The 25,944-nt window shown below is 42.6% G+C and overlaps 1 protein-coding gene across 3 annotated transcripts in view; it reads left to right on the top strand.

The window, feature by feature from the left end:
• The window catches only part of GRIA3 (glutamate ionotropic receptor AMPA type subunit 3), a 273,652-nt gene that overhangs the window by 172,779 nt on the left and 74,929 nt on the right, over positions 1-25,944 (top strand). For all 3 annotated transcript variants that reach the window (XM_087860086.1, XM_087860085.1, XM_045804968.2), the window contains 5 exons: positions 6,977-7,138; positions 11,819-11,986; positions 16,517-16,621; positions 17,513-17,620; positions 19,178-19,384. In XM_087860086.1, the coding sequence (XP_087716212.1) occupies positions 6,977-7,138; positions 11,819-11,986; positions 16,517-16,621; positions 17,513-17,620; positions 19,178-19,384 (750 nt within the window). The remainder of the gene's footprint in view (positions 1-6,976; positions 7,139-11,818; positions 11,987-16,516; positions 16,622-17,512; positions 17,621-19,177; positions 19,385-25,944) is intronic.

Here is a 25,944-nt window from a genome sequence, read left to right as displayed (position 1 = left end):
ACATCAGGCTCCTCTGCTGGGAGCCTGCTTCTTCCTCTCCCACTCCCCTGCTGTGTTCCCTCTCTCGCTGGCTGTCTCTATCTCTGTCGAATAAATAAATAAAACCTTAAAAAAAAAGAAAGAAAAAGTAGGTTCTTAGAGGCCAGCTAGATGAGAAATCATGACTATCTACCTCCACACTCAAAATCAAAAATGGGAAAAAATGTAAAGGAAAAACAAAGAAGAAATTCTAATATCTTTGTTTGGATGGGAGATGCCAGAAGGCGAAACCGGTTTTTAAGCAAAAAATGAACTGCTCTGATTCAGCAAAGGGATAGAACAGCTGCTATAAAACAGCAACCTGCTTCAGCAAAATGAGCCATCTTCCCCCCACACACACACAAAATATCAAAGAAATCTACTGGAACACATTTTATTTTTGATAAAAATATGTTATTTTAAAATGCATAATTTTTAATAGCAGATGAAGCTCCGTGAGAAAATAGAATTCATGACACAGAAATTTCTTTTGGAGTCAGACATGCTAAAATACGTGTATTAAATAAAAGTATATGGGTTTTCTGTCCTTTTTTGAGCAGTTGCCATTGGGAAACATGCTCGGTCAGGCACTTAAAACCTGAAACAAAAGTCAGAACAAACTAAAAAGACTTAAAGAAGTTTAAACTAAATGTCAATTAGTTTGACAGAGCGAGTTAAAAAGCAAAACCTTGTGAACTCTTTTATCACATATTTAAATTAGTAATCAAACTTATACTTTTTCTAAAGACAAGAATTCTCTAATAATAATTTTTTAAAAATCCATATCTATTTGCATGTATTGCTGTCTGGTCATGGTACTACTACTCACAGACATTTTCAGGGGACCAAGTTAGAAATGGAGTTTAAGACGAGGCTAGGCCTGTGGGCCAGAGAGAAGCCTGAGTGGGAATACTTAAGAGTATATGTGACAGGAGGAGGGTTCAGAGCCGATTGGCTGAGGGAACTGTGTCCCACCCTATGTGTGTTTCTGTCATGGAGGAGTGAGAATGGAACTTTCTGGAAAAGGTCACATGATAAAAAGTGACCAGCTTCAGGGGTGGAGTCTGAGGTAGCTGGCTGTGGAAAAAAATTTGACAGCTGGCAGGCAGACATGTAGGACGCCTTCCTCCGCCACTCCCCACCCCTAGCAACCCCATCTCTTCCCTCTTTTACTTCTTGGGTTTGGGTGTTAAAAGCCTAACTCTGCTTCATTAGGTTTTTTTTTTTTGAGCCATATTTCCTTAGAGTTTTTTTTTCTTTTTTAATTTGTTATTTAAATTCAATTTAGTTAACATATAGTGTATTATTTGTTTCAAGGGTAGAATTTAGTGATTCATCAGTTGCATATAACACCCAGTGCTCATTACATCAAGTGCCCCCCTTAATGCCAATCACACAACTACCCCACCCCTACACCCCCCTGCAGCAACCCTCAGTTTATTTCCTAGAGTTAAGAGTCTCTTATGGTTTGCCTCCCTGTTTTCATTTTATTTTATTTTTCCTTCGCTTCCCCCATGTTTATCTGTTTTGTTTCTTAAATTCCACATATGAGTGAAGTCATATGGTATTTGTCTTTCTCTGACTGACTTATTTCACTTAGCATAATACCCTCTAGTTCCATCCATGTTGTTGCGAATGGCAAGATTTCATTCTTTTTGATGGCTGAGTCATATTCTATTGTGTATATATACATCACCTCTTATTTATCAATTCATCAGTCAGTGGACATCTGGGCTCTTTCCATAGTTTGGTTATTGTGGACATGGCTGCTATAAACATCGGGGTACATATGCCTCTCAAATCACTATGTTTGTATCCTTTGGATAAATACCTAGTAGTGCAATTGCTGGGTCATAGGGTAGCTCTATTTTTAACTTTTTAAGGAACCTCCACACTGTTTTCCAGAGTGGCTGCACCAATTTGCATTCCTGCCAACAGTGAAAGAGGGTTCCCTTTTCTCCACATCCTTGCCAACACCTGTTGTTTCCTGAGATGTTAATTTTAGCTATTCTGACCAATGTGAGGTGGTATCTCACTGTGGTTTTGATTTGTATTTCCTTGATGCCAAATGATGTGTAGCATTTTTCCACATGTCTGTTGGCCATTTGGATGTCTTCTTTGCAGAAATGTCTATTCATGTCTTCTGCCCATTTCTTGACTGGATTTTTTGATTTTGGGGTGTTGAGTCTGCTAAGTTCTTTATAGATTTTGGATACTAGGCCTTTATCTGATATGTCATTTGTGAATATTTTCTCCCATTCTATAGGTTGCCTTTTAGTTTTGTTGATTGTTTCCTTTGCTGTGCAGAAGCTTTGATCTTGATGAAGTCCCAGTAGTTCATTTTTGCTCTTGTGTCCCTTGCCTCTGGAGACATGTCTAGCAAGAAGTTGCTGCCTGTGTTCTCCTCTAGGATTTTGATGGATTCCTGTCTCACATTTGGTCTTTCATCTGTTTTGAGTCATTAGATTTTTCCAGAAGTTTTAAGCACTTGAGGACTCTAAATTCCCCACATAGCAAATTTTGGGTAGCCATCACCCAGTGCTGGTGATCATGGGAAAGAAGGACATGGGGGACTAGGAGGAAAGTAGATCTCTCCTAAAAATCTGTCTCTGTATCTTACCCTTGCCCTTTCCCTTCTCCACTTTTACCTAGTGGCTTTCGGGTGATAAAAGCTGTGTGGGCAATTTTAAAAAGGCTTCAGGGAGGCCAGAGACTTAAGTTCTCAAAAAAACAAAAACAAAAAACCAGACAGAATGGCAAGTCCCACTTGTAGATCACAATGAGATGGGGAAAGGAGAATCTTTTTATCAGGTTTAGGGAGGACAGGGGATCAAAATCCCCCAAGGCGCAGAGCTCGGGTGGCAGACTTCAAGTAAAGATCACTGAGAGGTAACAAGAAAAGCCAGACCAGAAACGACCAACCTCTACCATCCCCCAGGCTCTCATGCTCCCCTTCCTCCTTTCTGCTGTTACTTACTGGATCTATAGTGGTCTGATCTGTTCAGTTACTGTCTTAACAGAGAGTTTAGGGCATTTGTCCTCAGTTTTCCAAACTCAAGGACTGTAGATGAGAAGCTCAGAAAAGGAAATCTAGCAAGAGGTTATAAGCAAGAATAATGATTTAAAGTTAAAAGGTAAGTGGAGAAAGAAAACCAGAATCTGTACCCTGATGCCCCCGTACCTACCATTTGTCTCTTTTCCCCCATTTGTTCATAGCATCACTTGTCTGTTGAAGGTTCGGCGGTCCGGTCAGCTGACTTACTGTCTTTGCTGAGGCTTTGGAGAGACTCAGGCCTCGATTTTCAAAGCGTCACGGACTGTGTTTACCCACAACTACAATGGGAATATGTGAAAGAGAACAGGACGTGCTTTAGAACAATCGAGCAGAACTGAAGGGCAGCTAAGAGTCGGGCACTTTCTGCTCCTCTCTCCTAACTTCCTCCTTTCTCCCATTGGTCATCACTGTCCTATGTCATCTCTTTGCCCATTTTATCTGTTTAGGGGTCATTTCTTTCACATTAGCCTTTTACGGCAGGCGTAGAGGTACTTGGCATTTAGATTCAAACTTGAGTTGGGTATGTTGCCATTTCAAAAAGAAAGATCTGACCATTTTAGTTTTTATAATCTTGGGGACTGTCGGTGGCCACACGAACCATGGGATTTAGCAATATTTGATACAAAAAGAAAATTCTTTTTTTAAAAAGAGTTTCAGAAATAGGATGATGAAGAGTCAACCAACTTGGGCCTGTCAGCCAGAACCACTTTCTCTACAGCCCCCTCTCTACCATTCACCTCCTTTCCCTTTTCCCCGTCTACTTCCTTGAGATTTGTTGGTCAGCTCAGCTGTATTCATGTCTTTTCAGAGGGTTTAGGGAGAATCTAGCCTTGAATGTCTCAAGCTCAAGGACGTGGGTTGCTGCATCTAAATGCTGGGCGCCAAGATGCCATTCAGCTGTAGAATGCAAGAGATTACAGAGACCAGAAGCCAGCCAACTCTTGCCCTTAAACAACAAGATCTCATCTCACTAAATACCTGTTACCTCCTTTCTTTTTCTACCACGCCTCTCTCTCCATTTTGTCCCCAGGGCCGCGTTAGTGCCTTCTGCCCACGTGGAAGGATAAGGCTTGCGGGCGGTTGGGAGGAGCTATTGTTGTACGGGTCTTTCCAGCCAGAACAGTCTGAGGTGACCTTCCCCGGCTTGATTTGTGTCGCTGCGGGTGCAGTTCATCCCATGAGGACAGCCGGGCTGATTCCAGTCCCAGGGGTGCCAGAACTCATTCCCAGGCATGTCTGTCATAAAACGTGGATTGACTGAGAAACTTCTAGGTCCTCAGTGGTATGGTTGCTGTGTGGTAGAAAGATGAGTGCAGAGTATGCCTCTAAAGATGTTTTCAAATTACAATGTGTGTATCGGAGGGGAAGATACGCAAGCAGGAATATATGGGGCCTACGTGACAGAATGAAGCCTCCTGGGAGTAAGTGGGTGTGATTGGTGAGGTAAATTTGAGCTAGACCCCTCCCTTTAGTATCCCTGCCAAGAAAAGGTGAGGGAACATCTTTCTGGAAGGAAGCGGTATGGTGAGTAACCAGACTAAAGTGCTGGCTGTTATGCCTTAAGACAGACGTGAGAGTTCCGGGATCCATTCTCTCTCTCTCCCTTTTGTTAATTCTGTGTTGCCCTTTAACATGCTACGGATATTAGGAAAACACGAGTGTGATGCTTATCAAAGTGTGAGGGGCACAAGAGATCCTGCTTCCTAGTGCGTGCTGTGGCCACTGACCCTGAAGATGAGGATGGGGGCAGAAGCATTCTCAACCCCCTTCTTTCAAGGAAAGGATCTCCACTTGTCCAGCCCAGGCTTTTAAGACAGGACAGCATCAGAGGGCCCACTCTTCACCCCCGCCAGCAGGCAGGTGGGCAGTTGGTCAATGTTCTTGTGTAATACTTGTTAACTGACAAATACATTTTGGCACAGTGAGTGAATTAAAGCCATTTGTTAAAATTTTGTCCTAGGCTCTTTATTTGTGTCTATGTCAGGGGGTGGGGGTGAGGAGTTTGGTAATAGGCTTAAGCCCCAGTTGGAGCCTCTACTAGACTTCATACCAATATGTCTCCTTGCTTTTTTGATTATCAGAAAGAAGGAATTATACTCAGTGATGCAAACTATTTGTCCAGTCCCCATGGACTCAAGGCCCACTTGTGAAAGCAAGAGGGAAAGGGATGCGAGTAGTAAGTGAAAAAGCTGTTTCACTAAAATATAAAGAAAGGTGAATTAAAAGAAGTGGGGTTAAGGGTGTGACTAGAGAGGCACACAGAGAGGGCCCTTCTGGATATTGGTTACATTTCTGTGTTCAGTTTGTGAGAATTCATCACATCAGGTTATATACTTAAAGATATGTGTACCTTTCTATATGATTGCTATACATCAATAAACCTTGGAATGCTGGGACACCTGGGTGGCTCAGTCAGTTAAGCATCTGCCTTCGGCTCAGGTCATGATCCCAAGGTCCTGGGATCAAGTCCCACATTGGGCTCCTTGCTCAGCAGGGAGCCTACTTCTCCCTCTGCCTACACTCCCCCTGCTTGTGCTCTCTCTCTCTGACAAATAAATAAATAAAATCTTTTTAAAAAAACTTGGAATGCAAAAAAAAAAAAGAAAACTTTAGAGGACTAACAGGTGTATGCATTTATCAGAACTCATCAAGTGCTACCTTTAAGATTTGTCCATTTCATTGGATGTAAATTTTACCTCAAAAAGAAAGAAAGAAAGAAAGAAAGAAAGAAAGAAAGAAAGAAAGAAAGAAAGAAAAGTGCAAACACTGAACTCTAGTCAACGACCTGCGTGTCGAAGTCTTTTGGTGTGAAGTATACTAATGTCCATAACTTACTTTGAAGTGCATCCAAAAAATGGAATGGATTGATGGCTGGATAGAAAAATACTAATTGTGAAATCCCAGCTGAGACTATATGGGTATTCACTGTACAGTTCTTTCAACTTTTTTATATATTTGAAAATTTTATATTAAAATTTTCAAGTCTAAAGAAGGGAGGAAGAATTCTCCCCATTTATGAATATAAATGTTGGCTTCAGCCCATTGAGGACCTAAATGCATCCACTGCAACTAACAAGAGCCAGGCATCCAGCAGAAATAGCGCAATTCCTAGGAGAAGTGTTCCAGAAGAGAGCAGTGCCCAGTGGGGCTGGCGGTACCCAGGTGGAGATGGCTCGGTGTGAACCTGAAGAGATTCCTTCAGGAGGCTTAGGTGACAGAGACACCAGATGGTAACCAGAGCGAGAGAAGAAAATGGTGGGTGATCTAAAGTAGATGTCGAGACTTGTTTATAAACACACGTGAGACATACCCTCGGGTTTGTACCGTCATCTACAACCAAGCTGTCAGTTTCGCTCTTTGGCATTTCTGTAAGTCACAAATGTTGAAAGTACTCATCATTAGAATCTGAAGCAATCTGCTGTGCTTGGCATGTTAAGCTGGAGAAAAGATTTTAAACCTCTAGTTAGGGTCAAACGTTTCAACACTTTCCCAGTTACATGAAGCATTGTATTTGTACTCCGTGAAGAAAGACTAAAAATACAGGTAAAGGAAACAAATCAAAACATTTGCTTGAAGTTGGCACCTGTGTTTGTCCTTGCAGCAGCTATACTAAAGACATAGGCACCAAAATGAAAGAATGCATATTTTCTCCACCGTGCCTATAGCTTCAGAGACATAGTGCCCTAAGAATTAGTCCAAATCCAGCATTTGTTTGTATCTGTCGTCATCGTTGTTGTTGTAATTGAGATGTAATTGACATATAACACCGTGTTCAGGGTTTTCTTGATTATTAAAGAGTGATCCTGAGGAAGGACCTTTCATTTCCTCCTTAGCCTTCTAACCAACAAATATGGTAAGAACTCAACCACCTCCCACAATGATTCTCTTTCACTCTCTTTCTAGGGTTTTACCGATATCTTGCTAGAAAGAGTCATGCATGGGGGAGCCAACATTACCGGATTCCAGATTGTCAACAACGAAAACCCTATGGTTCAGCAGTTTATTCAGCGCTGGGTGAGGCTAGATGAAAGGGAATTCCCTGAAGCCAAGAATGCACCGCTAAAGGTAATGTTCCGTGGCATGCAGAAACCCTAGGCCAGCTTTTCACAGCGTCTCAGTATGGCCTTTATGTATTTACGGCCAGCCTGTGATCAAGTGGTCTTTGCTCAGAAGCATTTCAACGATGCTAAAAACCAAACTGCAGGTCCTGCTGCATTTGAAATCTAAACTTGCAAATAAAGAAGCAATTGAGAAGGAGGCCTTTTAAAACCCAGGGTTTGGGAATGTTAACTAATGTTTTAATGAATTTCATTTGTAACATGCTCATAACAATTGACAATATTACAAGAACCTGAGTCGGGCAAAGAGTGGGGGCAGTGGGAATAGGTAAGGAAGATTGATAGTCTGAAACAGAAAATCAGATTTTACATTATTTATGTGATTGCTTTGTGTTAATAAGTTTCATGAATCTCAGTAAACCCAAGTGAATTGGGCTGTAATACAGAGTGCGTGTTGCCTATACGTATATTGAACAGAAATGCTTTCCTGCCTGGAAAAGTGTCTTTAAAAATAATTAGATTACCTAAGTTGCTCATTTTCATGAAACCAAGATAAGAATATTAAAGGTAGAAAGTCACGCTTAGAGTGTACATTTTTCACATGTGTTCCCCTATGGCTAGAAATCCTATTATTTAAAAATCAGGAATTAAAACAGATAAATAACAGGAAAGTTATTCATGTAACACAAACGATCCTTCAAGTGTATATTTTAGGTAACCATTCCCTCAGTGCATTGATTCAGGTATGAAACAGACTTTAAATTCTTCCTTCCTTATATAGTGAAAGTATGTACGTACCATAGCTATGGGATCGCTGTGATCAAGATAAGGAATCAATGTAGAGTCAAGGCCTTACCCTTAAAAAGGAAAGGGTGTGACTGTTTCTTTTCTCATAGTTTCAACATACCTATCCTCACATCCTCCCTGGCAAGAATAGAATAAGGGAGAACAAAGGGGCCATAGACCAGAGAAGAGACACATTCTGTATCACCTAGTCAGGTCCACCCTAAATGAGTTGCATCAGAACATAATACAAGTGGGCCCTGACTTTATACAATTGGTACGTTCTAGAAAAGTTGAGTTAAACATAATTTGTTCATTCGTTTAAGCCACTCACTAGTTAAGCGGTATTCTGTAGCTGTAGTGATTATAGTATACATGCTGCATTTTTCCAGGGCAGTCCCATTTTAAAGCATCCTGTCCCATGGTCAGATCAGGTGTTCTTATATGTTTCAGTGAGTATGGTCACAATCCCTGTGATATTAGGGTTAGGGTTTACAGTCCAATTTTTTTAGGATAATTTTTAAAATTTTTATTGAGATAAACTGACATACAGGGGCACCTGGGTGGCTCAGTCGGTTGAGCATCTGCCTTCTGCTCGGGTCATGATCCCAGAGTGCAGGGATCAAGCCCTGTGTCTGACTCCCTGCTGGGCGGGGAGCCTGTTTCTCTCTCTCCCTCTGCCTGCTACTCCCCCTGCTTGTGCTCTGTCTCTGTCAAATAAAGAGGTAAAATCTTTTTTAAAAAAAAAAATAATTGACATACAGCATTTTGTTAGTTTTAGGTATATAGAATAATGACTTGATGCATATATTGCAAAATGATCACCATAATAACTTTAGTTACCATCCATCATCGCTGTAGTTATAATTTTTTCTTGTGATAAGAACTTTTAAAATCTACTCTTAGCAACTTTGAAAATACAATACAGTATTGTTAACTATAGTCACTGTGCTGTACGTTACAACCCCAGGACTTATTTATAACTGGGAGTTTGTACCTTTCAACCACCTCCACCCATTTTTCCCCCTTCCCCTACCCCCCACCTGCCACCCCCTGATCTCTGGCAACTACCAATCTGTTCTCTGTTTCTATGAGTTCAGGGTTTTTTTTTTAGATTCCACATTTAGGGGCGCCTGGGTGGCACAGCGGTTAAGCGCCTGCCTTAGGCTCAGGGCGTGATCCCGGCGTTACGGGATCGAGCCCCACATCAGGCTCCTCCGCTATGAGCCTGCTTCTTCCTCTCCCCCTGCTTGTGTTCCCTCTCTCGCTGGCTGTCTCTATCTCTGTCAAATAAATAAATAAAATCTTTAAAAAAAAAAAAGATTCCACATTTAAGTGAGATCAAGCAGTATTTTTCTTTCTCTGTCTGACTTAATTTCACTTAGCATAATGCCCTCGAGGTCCATCCCTGCTGTCACAAATAGCAGGATTTCCTTCCTTTTTGTGGCTGAATAATATTCCACTGAATGTATATGCCACATTTTCTTTATCCACTCACTTGTTTATGGACACTTAGATTATTTCCAGGTCTTAGCTCTTGGAAACAATGCCGCACTGAACATGGAGGTGCAGATATCTGTTTGCAATAGTGATTTTGTTTCCTTGGGAATAAATACCCAGAAATGGAATTGCTGGATCCCATGGTGGTTCTATTTTTAATATTTTGAGGAACCTCCATGCTGTGTTCCACAGTAGCTGCACCAGCTTGCTTCCACCAACAGTGCAAGAAGGTTCTCTTTACTCCGCATTTTTGCCAACACTCATTTCCTGTCCTTTTGAATCTAGCCATTGTCACAGGTGTGAGGTGATATCTCGTGTGCTTTTGATTTGCAATTCCCTGATGATTCAAATTTTTTTCAATGTACTAAATCCACCCACTACATTTAAACGAACTTTTACAAATTTTGATTTTCATAACTGCCTGGCCACTGCTTTGCCATCCTTAGACTTAGCAGGTAAAGGGTAGAGGCAAGAAATTCATTTATGCAATATTTTAAGACAAGTGTCAGGAACTGTGTCTTAGGCACAAAGAAAACAGACAAGGGTAAAAGGATGAAAAGGATACTACGGAGTAGTTTATGTTCGCTCAGGTGTTATAGAGCTTGTACAAAAGAGAAGGAAAGCAATCTTAGCTCTGGATTATTCATTGATAACTCATAGTATGTATAAAGTTCCCAACTTGCTGAGAAGAATGGTTTTATAAGTAAAACCCGTTAAATGGCTTAAGAAAATGGAATCTCTAAATAGATGGTCACAACTTTCAGATTGCTTTTGCTTAGTATTAGTCATAGAAACTCGCTCTATAGCAATCAGACAAAAAGCCCACTTTAAAAAATGATAATATTTTTGATTAGGAAATAAAATTGTCTAGAGATTACAATCCTGATGCTTCATTTATTCTATATTTTATGAATGTTTCCTTTTGGGGCTTTTTTTTTTTTTTACATGCTCACACATTGGTAAGTAGGAGCTGAAAAAGTCAAAATTAAATAGCTCTTTTGGCATGGCTTGGAATCGCAGACAATTCATGCAGTCAGCTGGAAAAGAGACCATCACCATGTTGGCTCTGTGTAGTGCTCGGATGGACAGACGCAAAGGTTTTTTGTTTTTGTTTTTTTTCATGAGAGAACATATGCCCCCTGTTACAGTCACACTTGAAGATTTGCTTCTAAAAGAAAAGCAACATGAGGGGCGCCTGGGTGGCACAGTGGTTAAGCATCTGCCTTCGGCTCAGGGCGTGATCCCGGTGTTATGGGATCAAGCCCCACATCAGGCTCCTCCGCTATGAGCCTGCTTCTTCCTCTCCCACTCCCCCTGCTTGTGTTCCCTCTCTCGCTGGCTGTCTCTATCTCTGTCGAATAAATAAATAAAATCTTTTTAATAAATTAATAAATAAATAAATAAATAAATAAATAAATAAATAAAAGAAAAGCAATATGAGAAAAGTCAGAAAAGTAAATTGATAGCCGTAAAGATGACAAAGTATTCACTCCCGGCCGTATTTGGACATACTATACAGAGAAAACTCCCCCTAGGACATTTTGCTTCATTAAAAAAAAAAAAATCAATAGAATTCTACATCCTCTCAGTATTTGTCCTGGAAAACAGGGGCCAGCTTATTTTAATCAGACTTTGTTGATTCATTTAATGAAAAGGCATCCACCCCGTCAAATCACAGATAATCAAATCCCTTGTATTAAGTGACTGGCCTCATCCCTAGTAAAGCATATCAGTATATCCAAGGAGTAGAAACTAAGTGTTCTTGCCTGAAAGAAGCAGCATCATGAAGTACTGCCTGTGAATTGTCACTGATATCAGATATAAAACTCAATAACAATTGTAATTTTCTACAATCAAAAACCAGCTTTGGTTTTCTGCTCCCCCCAAGAAACAAAAACTGATTTATTGCTGGCCAGAGGTCCTAGTTCGCCAGAAACATGGTCCAGACAGAAATGATTAATGTTTCCCTCCAAATTAATTTCAAGCTGTCTAACTTAGCTATTTCCATTTTCCCCTAAGTAAACACCAGACCTGAATTTTCTATTGCAAACAGCAATAACCAACCTACATATGCCATCCTTTAGCCTCACACGTATTTTTTTCTCTATAAAGGACGTGGCCTTTCAGTAGTCACTCACTCAAGACAAAACACAGTACTGAGAGCAAGAGAGAGACTCCCTTGAGCCATTTGATCTTAATCATCTTAACGTGCACACACAAGGAAAGAGGCATCATTCTAGAATGAATCAAAATCGGGCTTGCCCAGAGAGATCTCTTGATTCAAATAATTAAGAGGGTGGCTTCGTAGAGCAAGAGGTGGAGATAAATGAGAATTATAAGGAGCAAGGCAAGTTTTAAGGGCGTCGTTTGTCATGATCTCGTGTTTTCCATACTTCCATTTCAGTATACATCTGCACTGACGCACGATGCAATACTGGTCATAGCAGAAGCTTTCCGTTATCTGAGGAGGCAGCGAGTGGATGTGTCCCGGAGAGGCAGTGCTGGAGACTGCTTAGCAAATCCTGCGGTACCCTGGAGTCAAGGAATTGATATCGAGAGAGCTCTAAAAATGGTAAAGACCATGATGGGTTATTTGGGTGGGGAGCAGGAGCCTTATAAAGACACACAAATCAGAGTCTAAGAATGTCAGAGTGTGCAGAAAGATGAGCATGGATGTTTAATCATCAAATCCTAGAAATCTCAAACTAGAAGCTTCTTCCTTGATGCTTGAGAAATAGCCAATAGAGGGCAAATGAGTATTTAGTTCTGTGCTACACTGTGGATGGTAAAGCAAACTCACCACCCTCAAGAATTATGGGTTGAACATGTAAACAGCTTCAAAATTTTTACACTTTCCAGAGATATGCTGTTACTTTAGGGGGACTGGGATATTCTATAGGAAGCTCCTAACTTGAAGGCGGACATTACAAAGGACAACAGCATCCTCTGGCTCATCAGACAGCTCGTGAGCTTGGATGGACTGTGGAACGGAGCCAGTGTGGTAGTAGTTCTCTTGCCGAAGAGAACCTTCCTACACGCTAATCCACATGGGGAAAGGCAGAACCGTGCTATACTTCTAGGCCAACTTAGGAAGCTTCTCCCCAGTGCCCCAAAGAAAAAGCCTACAGAGAAGTCCAAGGAATCAACAGATAGGCAAACAAGTCACTTGTTTTTAGTATTTACTGGTAGCGGATCATTTAAGGCTTCAGGCGGTAGCCTTTGAGCAGATTTCATTCTTCACACCAGGAGTAGCGTCGGTCCTTCATCGCAGCTTTCCGAGCAAGGGCTCTTTCCTCAATATTTTGCTTTATGCTACGTGCGTGTGCATGCCTTAAAAATGAGCCATCAATAGTACAAGCCTCTCTTATTTCTACTTATTTAATTACCCCCAACGTTTGGGACATCCAAAGAAACAAAGAGATAAGCAACGATAAGATAATTCTGTGGGCAACCCGCAACGAAGAATTTGTAATGGCCTCATAACGTACGTCATTCTGCACAGTTGGCTCTCCTACTGCTGCCTCCAATCTGCCAAGTTGGAAGCATTCGATCAAAAGGGGTTAGTAGCCCCTGTGTCTCTCTCCAAGAAAGAGATATGACTCATTCTCCCATCACACAGATTTTTATGTCATGATGTCAGTTCCCTAACAAATGCCCTAAGTGTACTTTTATGGAGGTGGCACTGCACAATTCTGAAGAGCAGTGAATTAAATCCAACCTTCACAGCAGTTACAAGATTCGTACTGTCAGGTGAAACATAATGATGAGTGAAATACAAAACTCCCTCAGAGTACATCAGAAGGAGTTTTCATCAACGAAACCTCAAGGGGCGAGTACCAGCATCTCCAACGGATTCCCCAGTCATGACACAAACAACCACCTTCCCCAAATAGCAAACTGGCTACCAGAGTAAAGGATAAGAAATTCATTTGGCTAGAAAATAGCAGCTTGATCATACTATCGCACATAGTTTCTGCATGTCTAACTCACTGATAAAGCTTGAGGGAGAAGCCAGGTAAGTAACCTTCCTCCCAGGCCCTAAGGGTCAAACACTGAACTGAAAGGATGCTTTACCAGTATCTACAGGCCAGCCTCTTCCTATTGCTCCAGAGAGGTTGGAAAATATCAACCTTTTCCAGAAGCAGATGCTCCCTTTGTGATAAATGCTCAGTAAAACTCCACTGTTCAGAGGGACTACCAGGAGGATGGTCTGAAGTACTAAAGGTTTTACTATATTAAAAGAAATCCCATTTTATTTGAGTTAATTAAAAGTGAGGATGCATGTGTAAAAGCATCCCTCACTGTGACAAGCACATAGTTGTTGCTCAATAAATCATTCTCTTCCTTCAAAGAAATCTGGCAAACAAAATCATTGCCTGATAGAGGCGCCTACAGGGCCTGTTTTAATGAACAAATAAGCACACCATTCATTCAGTAAATATTTACTGAGCACCAATGACTGTTACCAGGCTTGACGTTAGTATGCAAACATGAAACAAGAGGAGGAAAGCTCACACTTACATTGTGAATATGCAAACAAGTGTTTTTAAAGACCTTAAAGCCACTTGAAAATCGGGTAATCATCCTCCTCACAACCTACAGATAGTAAAATATCAGCCTGAGCCTGGTTGAACTATGTCACAATTCTAAGTCATCAAAACTTGTCCCTTTGTTCAGTAAATGTGTATTAAACACCTGCTCTATTCCAATCCCTGTACTAGTTGCTGAGAACCCAGGAAAAAGAATGACTCTCATCTTCGAGATGCTCCCCAACTAGTAAGGGAGATGGAAACACAGAGATGATTAAAATGGCATGATGGTTAGGTTCTCCAGAGGGTGCTATGGGGTCCCAGCGGAGAAGCACCTAATTTAGACTGGGGTGCAGGGTGATTAAAGAAGGGATCCCAGATGGGATGGTGGGAAACTGTAACTGACATTCATGTCGGTGAAAATAGACTTCCCTCTGAGCGGTAGTCCTGTCCTACTTCCGCTCACGGAAAGTTTTAATCCTGGTGTCTCGAATCTCCTGGACAGCCCTAAACTGTTGTTCAGTTTGTCTATCATGTCCAAATATGCTAGATCTTTAGAAATAGGTCATTCTTTTTTAAAAAATGATTTTACTTATTTATTTGGGAGTGAGCGAGAGAAAGAACATAAGCCGGAGGGGAGGGGCAGGGGGAGAGGGACAATGCGGGGCTCGATCCCAGAACCCTGGGATCATGACCTGAGCCAAAGGCAGACGCTTAACCAACTGAACCACCCAGGCACTCCTGAAATATGTCATTCTTAATGAGACTTGAAGCCTTTGCTACTTTCAGTAAGGAAGGATTTCCTTACTAAGTTCCTATGCCAGTGTCCCTGCCCCACCTATCTCCTCTCCTAGAACTCAATGCTCAGAGAGTAAAGAACCCTTCATGTATCCCAGTATGCACCAGGCAGGCAAGTAATTTCTATCTCAACAAAGGACCTTTGCTTTAACCGGAAGTGTGACATCGCCTTCTCTGCAAGCCTGAGCTGACAATAGTGCTTCGGTTTGTTGGGTCAGTAGGACAGTCATCTTGTCCTCAGGAAGTCCCACTGGAGCCTTTCTCTTTCAACAGGAATTTCATTTTCCTTTTGGTGGTGAACAAGTCCCCTTCCCTTTCACAAGATGCTCCCTAATATTTGACATCAATTTTCCCTCCTGCAACGCAAGCCCATTACCTCTCTGACTTGCTTAGTAGCTTGTCACTTTCTGTAAGTAATAAGTATTCTATCCTTCCATCCTAGGAAAATGAGACAGATGTTTTTTTCTTTGAAGCAACTTCCTTGACCCTTACTCACCAGATGAGTAATTCCAGTGACTTTTATTTATAGAGGGTCTTTCATGCAGTGTCCCTGAACCGTAAAATAATTGGTAAGGAAAGCTCTCCACCTGGCAGAGATGGCCTTTTATTAGTTCATAGTACTGGGAACAGACCCAGGAAAAATTGTGGCCTACGTGAATCTGGAGTTGGCATCCCCAATCGGGCTCCAGGCTCTCCTAGTACCTCTGTCTTTCTTATCTAGTACTACATACCCCTGATTCCTTAGACTTACCAAATTTCATCAGTGTGGGTTTATTCCTCCAGGGCCTACCTCGTTGCTACCTGTTTGTAGCTGGGCAGAAGTTAAAGAAGAGGAAAAATTCGTCTTTGTTACTGTGGCAGCTGGTAAACGTGGAACACTCTCAAGAAACAGAACTATGTTCATTGCAATCGATGATAATTATTATTATGGCCAGCCTGTATTGCAATGCGTACTGTGTGCCAGGTGCTGCTCTAAACTGTCCACGTGTGTAACTCATCAAACCTTCCAACAAGTCTGAGGGATAGGTACCAGTGGGATTTCCCATTTTACAAATTGGGACGCTGAAGTACCAAAGCATTAAGGAACATACCGAAGGTCATGCAGTTAGTAAGTGATGAAGCTAGAATGTGACTCTAGGAGCTCCAGAGCCTGTATTATCGAAACCAGTTTATGTGATATTGGGAGTGCTAAGATAAGACATAGCCACGGACCTCACGGATCACCTAGTTTAGAAGAAAGCATTATGCTAGTTAAGAATACCCTTCAGGCTGGGATGCCTGCGTGGCTCACTCGGTTAAGCGTCTGCCTTCAGCTCAGGTCATGATCCCAAGGTCCTGGGATTGAGCCCCATGTCGGACTCCCTACTCAGCAGAGAGTCTGCTTCTCCCTCTTCCTCTGACCCTTCCTCTGCTTGTGCTCTCTCTCAAGTAAATAAATAAAATCTTAAAAAAAGAAGAATACCCTTCAGGCTTCTCCCTTAAGAAAAGACTAATGGTAGAAATTTCAGGCCCTTGAAAAAGCCGTGGTAAGGCCTTCACTGTATCATGTAGGTAACTGCCTATCACCCACTCAAAGCTTCACAACTAAAAGTCACACCTAGAAAACACTGGGGAAGAAATGAAGATCTGTATAGACTTGATCTGGTGGATTTAGCTCAATGCCTCAAGATAAAGATTCTCCACGATTCTAAGATCTGTCAGTGGACCTCATCTCAGAGAACTATAGGCAATAATGTGTTGCTATTTAAAATTTTTACATTTTCCCTTTCTACTAGGTGCAAGTACAAGGAATGACTGGAAACATCCAATTTGACACTTACGGACGTAGGACAAATTACACCATCGACGTGTACGAGATGAAAGTCACTGGCTCTCGAAAAGTAAGTAACCAAAACAGATGTCCAAAGAAAAAAATTTTCAGAAGATGACAGCACGCCAATGCAAGTAAACAGGTGTTAAGAAAGCCACACAAAGCAAATTCCCACACGTCATTTTTGCCTTTCTGTTGCCAAACAGCACAGACATGATGCAGAGTTGCTTTGCGATCGAAGTGTTCCATCTACACATTTTGAAAGGAGCATTTCCCTCTGAGGCTGGTCCTGTAAAACTGATAGGCTCAAGAGTTATTAACAGCTTCCAACCACAGAGGGAAGGAATCACAAATTTTACAGCATGTTGTTATTTAAACAAGCTGTCAAGGTACATACGGTTTTAGCAAAAGAATCGGAAAGTAGGTATCTCTCCACTTTGCCCTCTCACCCTCCAAAGGACACTGGACAGAATACCTTTCTCTACAGCCAACTTGTACAATGACTGCTTTGCTTTTGTCATACTAACAGTTAAATTAGGCATGAAATGAGGATTTCATAGCCATGTGATAAAATCTCAGAAAGTAAAATAACCTGTATCATTTCTAAGGACACTCGTTGGTTTCCCACCCTCACATTCCAGCCTTCCTACAGTTCAGAACAAAGCACTTCTCTGCTATATGAGTTTAAAGGGGGGGGGAAGCTGACCATCCTACAGTGGGCTAAGTTACTTTACAAAATACCAGTAAAGGTGAGGTGGGGATGGGAATCCCCAGGATGAAGGTGTGTCTCAGGGTTGGGGTCCTGGTGGGCGTGGCAAGACAGAGGGAGACCGGACATCAATCCTTGGAAAGCTCCAGCCGCTAAAAAGAAAGTTTTATTCCACGACAGCATTTGGATTTCATGCAGTACTTTTTGAGTTAAAAACAGGCAACAGGTCAATCAAATGTCTGCTCTTTCTAGGCTGGCTACTGGAATGAATATGAAAGATTTGTGCCTTTCTCGGATCAGCAAATCAGCAATGACAGCACATCCTCCGAGAACCGGACCATTGTAGTGACTACCATTCTGGTAAGTATGGAGAGAGGTGGGTGGGCTTTCTATACAGCAAGACTTCTGCTTTCTGGAAAGCATTATCCAGCCAGTAGAAAAGACATCAAATTCAAGCCATGAAAACATCCAGTAGGTGAGCTTAGGACCTCTTGAAGTATCTTGCCATCATCATGAACAGAATGTCATTTTTTTTAAAAGATTTTATTTATTTATTTGACAGAGATAGAGACAGCCAGTGAGAGAGGGAACACAAGCAGGGGGAGTGGGAGAGGAAGAAGCAGGCTCCCAGCAGAGGAGCCTGATGTGGGGCTCGATCCCATAACGCCGGGATCACGCCCTAAGCCAAAGGCAGACGCTTAACCGCTGTGCCACCCAGGCGCCCCAGAATGTCATTTGTTTAAAGATTGTATTTATTTATTTATTTTAGAGAGAGAGTGTGCATGCCAGTGAGCAAAAGTGAGGGGAGGGGCAGGAGGAAGGGTGAGGGAAAGGGAGAGAATCTCAAGTAGATTCCACCTGAGTGCAGAGCCCGACATTGGGCTCAATCTCATGATCCTGAGATCATGACCTGAACTGAAACCAAGAGTCAGATGCTCAACCGACTGAGCCACCCAGGTGCCCCAGAATGTTATTTTTTAAAAGAAAGAGAATAGGAATTTGGGACAGTTCCACATATCGTTCTCCTCTTTATCCCCCCCACACACACACTGTAGGACTGATGTTTCGTTGTGGGGGAGACAGCATTATGTGAAAGAGAGATTAGATTAGTGTTTTAATATGAGGTCTGTGTTTAACTGTGCAAGTCACAACTTCTCTGAGCCTCAGGTTATGTTTCTTTTAATTTATGAAATGGGCGTAATAAGTTCATAAGACCATTTCAAGGCAAGATTCACCATTTAAAGCCTTTCTGCAAAATTCAAAGAACGGTTGAAATGTGAGACAATATTCTCATTTCATTTTAAAATGTTTTTCTAAAAGTTGCTATGTTCTTACTGGGTGAAGTACAAACCAGGGTGAAAAATGAGTATGCCACTAGGTCTGGAGTTGTGAATAATTGGATGAAGATTTGACTGAAGTTTACTCTTCTTTTAAACAGACGTGTCAAATACGCACCTTGTCCTAGGTACTGTACTAGGCCCTGACGTTGTAAAAACAAATAAGCCACAGACTCTGACCTCACAAAGATCACAGTTCTTCTTGAGGGCTTGCCTGGGCTGTGGTAAATCCCAAGAAATCAAATGGTTCATCTTCACCTAAGGGAAATACCTCTGCCCAGTTTGACTAAGACAAAGCCTTTACACGTTGAAACCGGTCCTGCTTTCAAACCCTCAGAAAGAACTTAAATCCTTCTCTACATCTTTAAATCATCAGTTAAGGACTCCAAGGAATATACAGCCTGGTGAATTGTCAGTCAATTGAGGTTCTTCGGATTCTTAAGCAAACATTTTTTAAAGGCTCTTTTCATACGCCAAACCTCAACAGCTACACGGGGGGGGAGGGAACTTGATTATGATACGTGTCATCTCTTAGAGAAATGTATGGGAGTAATCCTTCAATCTTCTTCTGGTCCCAAAGGAATCACCATATGTCATGTATAAGAAGAACCATGAGCAACTGGAAGGAAATGAGAGATATGAAGGCTATTGTGTCGACTTAGCCTATGAAATAGCCAAACACGTGAGGATCAAATACAAATTGTCCATTGTTGGCGACGGGAAATATGGCGCAAGGGATCCAGAGACAAAAATATGGAATGGCATGGTTGGGGAACTTGTCTATGGGGTAAGTTTTTTCAACTCTGTTTTCATTTACTTCTGTGCTTTCCACTTAACAAAGATAGAAAATTTTATTTTCAAGTGTGATACTTATCCAGTTGTATAGTTCCTGTGTGGTCTGTAAAAAAAAAAAAAATTATCTTCTCCAGTTGACTTCGGTAAAAGTAGGTTGTCAATAGCATTCTTTGGGCAACAGGATTATTTTGCCAAAAGCATAGTAAGATTGGGGAACTTTATCTGGCAACATTAAATACGGCCTGCCCTCGACTGAAAATCTGTTCCTTCTGAGTTCCCTGTGTCGGGCAGCAAAATCACCACCCACCTCGTTGCCTCAACAACTTTGCCTAAGCGACCCGGTCACCTTTGCTCATTGCTCCGTCATCTCTAGGCAGTGACCATGTCCTATCCATTCTACTCTTCTGTCTCTCAAATCCAGACACATTCTTCATTCCCACCCTCATCATTTCAGTTAAGGTTCTTAGCATTTGTTGGTCATTTAACTGATTTCCCTGCCTCTACTCTTACCCTGGCAAATCAGATCTCCGCAGCATTGTAATTTTCCACTTGAAAAACTGGGATAGAATTCAAATCCCTGAGCATGGCAAATAACATGCTTCATAATCTGGCACCCGCCTACCTCTCTAGATTCGTCTTGGACTCTTCCCCCTTCATACTTAGTGTTCCAGCTACCAAGAAGTATACCTCGTTCCCTGAAGGCGCCCACCTGCCCCTTAGGGCATCCCTGGAGTCAGCTGACCTCACTTCCCAGTCCTCCAGAATGCAGGCGGCAGCATTTTCAGGAAGCCTTCCCTAATCCCATTTACCCACCTGCAGTCTGGTTAGGTGCCCCCGCTTTTTGCTCTCTTGTAGTACTTTTGAACCAGTATTATAATCTATTTACAAGTTCAGCTGCCCCAACTGGACTATAAACTCCTTGAGCGCAGAAGCCATGTCTGATTTATTTCAATATCCCAGAGCGCAGCACAGAATGGAGGTTCAACAAATAATTGTTGAATGAATTAATAAATGAACAGAATCGCTCTGTCAAGGGCTTGCCCGTGGGCCAAGTACAGAAGAATTATACTGATAATTAGGGCTTTCAAAAGGGGTACAGCAGGATCTTCAGAGCTCCGCAGTGGCTTCACTTGAAAAGGTTTGGGCCCCTCATTGGCAACGTCAGATCTTGGGCCGCCCAGTGAGGCCTATGGAGTCAAGCGGAACTGGGCAGAAGAACAGCCCACTGAATGAACCAGTCACTAGAAAACTCACCCAAGTGTGGGTGGTGGCAGCCGAGGGTTAGTTCTCTCTGCTTTTTATTTTCATCCCAGGGTCATGAACATACGGCGTTATATTAGCTTCAGGTGCACAGCAGTGATTCCACACTTCCGTATGTCACCTGGTGCTTGTCACAATCTGCAGAGGCTTGCTCTCTGGCAGATAAGGAGTGCTTGCAATGACTGGTCCCTGTCTAGACAACAGGTTAGGGGAAGACAAGGAATCTAGGGGGTGCGTATACTGAGAAGAAGTTGGCAAGAAGCAAACATCCAAGTTATCTATTGGACAGAGGTTCAGGATAAGGACCTCGGTGCTTGAGATGGGAAGGAGCCAAAGTAAGGTGCAGCTCTCCCCTCAGAAAATAGTACTGGGGTCATTAAATAAGTTTTTGGAACAGGTCCTCAGGAGCAAATACAAAGGCAGAAGCTCAGTTCTAAAAATAAGGGCACAGAAAAGGAATTAAGGCTTAAAATGAGACTGGACCTCAAGTATCAAAACTAGGGCACCGTCCTCCAGTCAGACAAGCAGCAAGGCAATTTGAACCTTAGCCCCCAGCAGTGGGCTGGAGCCGATTATCTCCCGTCTTGGGTCAAGGTTGGCCCTGGGAACTGGGGCAGGGCTGAGCTGCAGATGAGAGTCAAGTGAACTCCGTTATGAGAAAGAAGAACATCTAATGCCAGGGACAGGGGACTGACTGAGGGGCAGAACACCCGTCATGCTTTCTAAGGACCCTGAGAAGCTCCGAACCATCTTGACACAGCTCTAACCTCTTTCTGAGCTGACCAAGTCTTCTCCTCTCTTCCATCCTTCATCTTCCAGCACTCAGGCTCCAAGAGCCTTGTGTCTTGCTCACAGAGCTCTCCCGTGCTTGGCACAGATACTCGCTTTTTGCCCTCACGAATGAATGCCTGGCCTGCAGTAAATTTAGCTCGTGGTAGGAGGTAATCTTATATCATTACCATTGTTTATTACTATCATTGCCATTATTATTTTATTTTTATTGTTAGCTACCATTTGTTGCTTATTTCCTTGTTGCCAGACACTGTGCTAAGTGCTTTATAGGCATTAATGTAACTCAGTCCTCACACCATACCTCCAAAGGAGGTACCATCTTATTAACATCATTCTACAGACGAAAACACTGAAGCCTAGAGAGGTGGTCTTATGCCAAGACCAAACAGCCTGTCGTGACGCGGCGATTTGAACTCAGTCTCTGCCTATGCAGTCCGTGTTCTTTAACTACAGCCCCAGACTGCACGACAGCTGACGTGTTATTTCAGACCCATCCCATCCTGAAAGACAGCTGAAACTTGTTGAAAGGCTTTTGATGCCTCTGCTTTTGGGGGGAGAAGAATGGCCACAGAAGCATGGCAAAGACTTTCAGGTGTCCGTTTCTACGGGGCCCGAGTTACTGACATGAGCTCTACCAGCCCACTGTGACTCAGTAGCCAGAGCTTTCTAGTGTCTCAGAAGAAAACCTGTCACATTCTGTAAATAGCTCCATGCCCCCCTGGCATTGAGCAAGACATCAGATCCAGTGATGTAGAGCAAGACAGATCTCCTGACACTGTTCAAAGACCCAGCTTTCTCGCTGGGTTTTGGTTTCTCTTCTGGCGTGTCCTCTGTACTGCACCCACCTAATCTCCACATTTGCTCCCTCTTTCCAATATGTGTGAGTGAGGGAGCTTGAGAATTAGAGTCCTTACTTGTTTAGTAACTTAGAAACCAGCTCCCTACTGCTGAATTGGTGAAAATTCTTCTGAAGACAAAAGCAATAGCCAGGGAAGTCTCTTAAAGAAACGTCCTCTTCCCTCCTCTAACCTGGAGCAAGATTCTGATGTTTTCTGGGATTAAAACACAAGGTGTTTCCAGGGAACTGATGGCAAACCAACTGCTGAATTCCACTTCTCTTTCAATGATAGAAATGGAGAGAAGTGAAAATGCCGGCATTCATTTCTGGCAAGCCTGGCCTCTTATAGTTTGCAAGTTGTTTAAGAAAAAAAAAAGGAAAGTGGGGCGCCTGCGTGGCTCAGTCAGTTGGACATCTGACTCTTGATCTCAGCTCAGGTCGTGAGTTCAGGCCCCACATTGGGCTCTGTACTGGGTGTGGAGTCGACTTAAAAAACCAGGGTGGCGGGGGTGGGGGATGGGAACTATCTCTTGCAATGAACATGAAAACTACACACATAGGCACAGCTTTATCCTTAGGGAATTTTCTCTTATGCCTTTAGCATGTAAAACAGATCAGAGTAGGAAAAAATGAAGAGAGGCAGAGATGACAAAAGCTTTGCGAAGATTTTATTATCTACCATAAAGTCTCAAGAAAGAGTCAAAATGAATTAAATTTGTTCAGGAAGAAAGAAGCCCAATCAGCCTCTTTTCAGATGATTCCTAAATGGTTTTCTTTTCCCTCTAAAGAAAACCAAATCAAGGTTGATGTTTGGGGCACCTTGTATTGCTAAGAAGGCTATTTTTGAAACAAACGTCAGTAGGACACAATGTGCCCCATTATGTAAGCTCTTCAGAACATTATGGACTTGAAACTGTCCACCTGCTTTTGGCGGTTTTGATTTTGAGCTGGATGTCTATAACATCACCACATGGTAATTGTCCCCAGCTTAAATGGCTCACACACCACAAGTTTTATGGCTCCAAAATAGCATGTGTTTTAAGAGGACATTTCAAAACATTTTGTTGCTAACAGGGCTCTTAGACATCTTTTAGCCTACCGTTTCATTCGTTTTACAGATAAATATGGGGATCATCCAGGATTGGCCTTTAGGACTGCCATTTGGGTAAACCAAGCAAGGCCTGACATAAGACAGGGATGACAGGAATGGTGGAGGGGATTGTGACAAGGTGACAAAATCACACAGGTTGGCAGAGCTTAGACTATAACTCAGGTTTCATGACTCCTGGCCCATGCTCTGTCCACCGGGTCACACTGGCTCAGTTTACTTAGCTTGTCAAATTGCAGGGAGATTGGTATTGTATCAGATGGGACATCGCCACCTGCCTTCGAGGGGCTTACAATCTAGTTGGATTATGAGCCTTTCCATCCACAATACCCATTCTGCTTAGTAATGTAACGTAATGCACATCCCTAGTTATCACTTGAAATCTTTGAAAACCCAAAATCTACAGCTGGGGTTTTCTGCCCTTTGAGAGGAGAGATGATCTAACAGAAAAAGAGAGGCAGGAAAAGGGCTGGAAAGAAATTGAGGTCGTAATTGACAAAGGGTCGCCTGCCAGCAGGCAGCTGCTGTGTTCCTTATGTTCCCAGCACTTAGAACTAAAGATAAAGATGGGAGGGAAAGAGCTGCCTTAGGAAAGGCCAAAGCACTGCCCAGATTGATACCTCTGGCTTAGAAGAGAGCAGAGAGCTTGGGGACGGAGAAGGGGGTGGGGGACGGTTGATTCCAGGTCACATCCCCTGGGCACCCTCAGACTCCTCACACTCCCAGGACAAATGGCAATTTTATAGATGCTACTCACACTGACATTTCTCTACCTAGAAGAAATTATCTCTTAGGTTGTCACTATCCTAAGATAGATTCATTTTCCATTAAGAAAGACAGAAAGTCGATCTGTCCTTCCCGCTAAAAGGCAGAGAAGCAAGGGTGCAGTAACAGACACCAAATATTCTCTTCTATTCTTCAGGTGATTACACTGGGCTTTGGCAGAAGGGCTGATGGTTTGATAAAAGTGCCCCTCTCTTCCAAATGATGTATATGAACCCCAGGAAGGAGCATTAATGATGCATGGAAGTCTGCCATTCTGAGCAGAGCGGGTGTGGAAAGATTACCAACCAAATTCAGTCTCGCAAGGCCTTTACCCAGCTCCCGGGATACTCCTTTATCTTCACTTTGTCTTTAACTCTCTCAGCTCCCCGAGGACGAGGAGCCCTAACCCATAGATCTAGACTGGGACATCTGTTCTGGCTAAGCAGACGAGGAGATCCTGTTGTGACACTGCTTCTTGTTGAACAGATTTAAATAGACCTCATCCCTTTCTCCAGATCTAAACAATTGCAGACAGTAAACATCCCACAGAGTACAGCCAATAAAGCAGTGTAAGTCCTGCCTTCAACGTGTCCAATTATATTCCTATTGTCTAGTAGCTTGATTCTGTCCACTCCTTTCTCCAACACATTTAAACTTTCCAAAGGAAATATCTTCCAAAGGCTACTAGAACCTGCAGGGATAAGGGATCAGGTCATGTCTGCCTGTTCTCTGGGCCAGCATAGAATCTTTTTTTAAGATTTATTTATTTATTTGAAAGAGAGAGAGAGCATGAGCGGGAGGGAGAGAGGGAGAGAGAATCTCACGCAGACTCCCTGCTGAGCATGGAGCCCAAAGAGGGGCTCGATCCCAGGACCCTGAGATCATGACCTGAGTTGAAACCAAGAGTCGGACACTCAACCGACTGTGCCACCCAGGCGCCCTGCATATAATATCAATGTATAACACCAATACATTGCCTTCCCTCTCCCGTCCTCCCCCTTGCTTTCAGAAAGTGCTTTAAAATGGCGGCTGACAAGCTTCTGCTCATGCGTCGTCTCCAGGTTGGTTATAAGCTTTACATCAGATGAAAATACTTTAAGATACAACATAAGCCTTTCAGCTCAAAAAAAAAATGTTTTAAACGCCATTTAAATTGTCATTTCTGTCTTAAACCTGTCAGACTCTAAAGTGTATCATCCCTATACATAGGAGTTTGTTGGTTTTTACGTTTTATGAAATTTACAACTTTGGCAACCCACCTATGAAAAGGATTATAAATCCCCTTAGGTTAAATCCCCTCCAATAATGCAGTTCCTCCAGGTTTGCCACTGGTGAGTGGAAAAATCAAACCTAATTTGGCGTGTTTACTGAGCCCACACAGCCACTCCTAAGCTGCTTGATTAAAATGCTTTAAGTAGTCAAGATGCAAGCAAAAGCACTAGCAAACTCTTACCGTGAGCTCTTTCCATTTGCTGGTTTTTATCCTTTACCTGAGGCACCTCCATATCACCCAGCTTACCCGCCTAGATTTGAGAAAACGGCCTGCCTACTGCTGTTCCTAGCAGAGGCCGAAGCTCGAGAACCGAAGGCCGCTGAGACACCGGAAGTGAGAGGCACTTCACTAGGGAGTCAGCACCTCACCTCCTCCCTACTACTCCCTAGCCCCATCAATCATTCTTAACCCTCTCTCCCAGCCACAGCTGACTCCTGTAAGGAGCAGAGACCAGGAAAGGAATGCCATCTGGGGAGTTGCCTTTCTCACTTTTTCATCACTGTTGGCCTCCTAAAT

The sequence above is a fragment of the Ursus americanus genome, chromosome X (assembly GCF_024610735.1).
Source record: "Ursus americanus isolate L20-20 chromosome X, mUrsAme1.1.p, whole genome shotgun sequence".
In the NCBI taxonomy this organism is placed as follows: domain Eukaryota; kingdom Metazoa; phylum Chordata; class Mammalia; order Carnivora; family Ursidae; genus Ursus; species Ursus americanus.
Note: the sequence above shows the minus strand (reverse complement) of the source record. Positions and strands in the feature narration are given on the sequence as shown.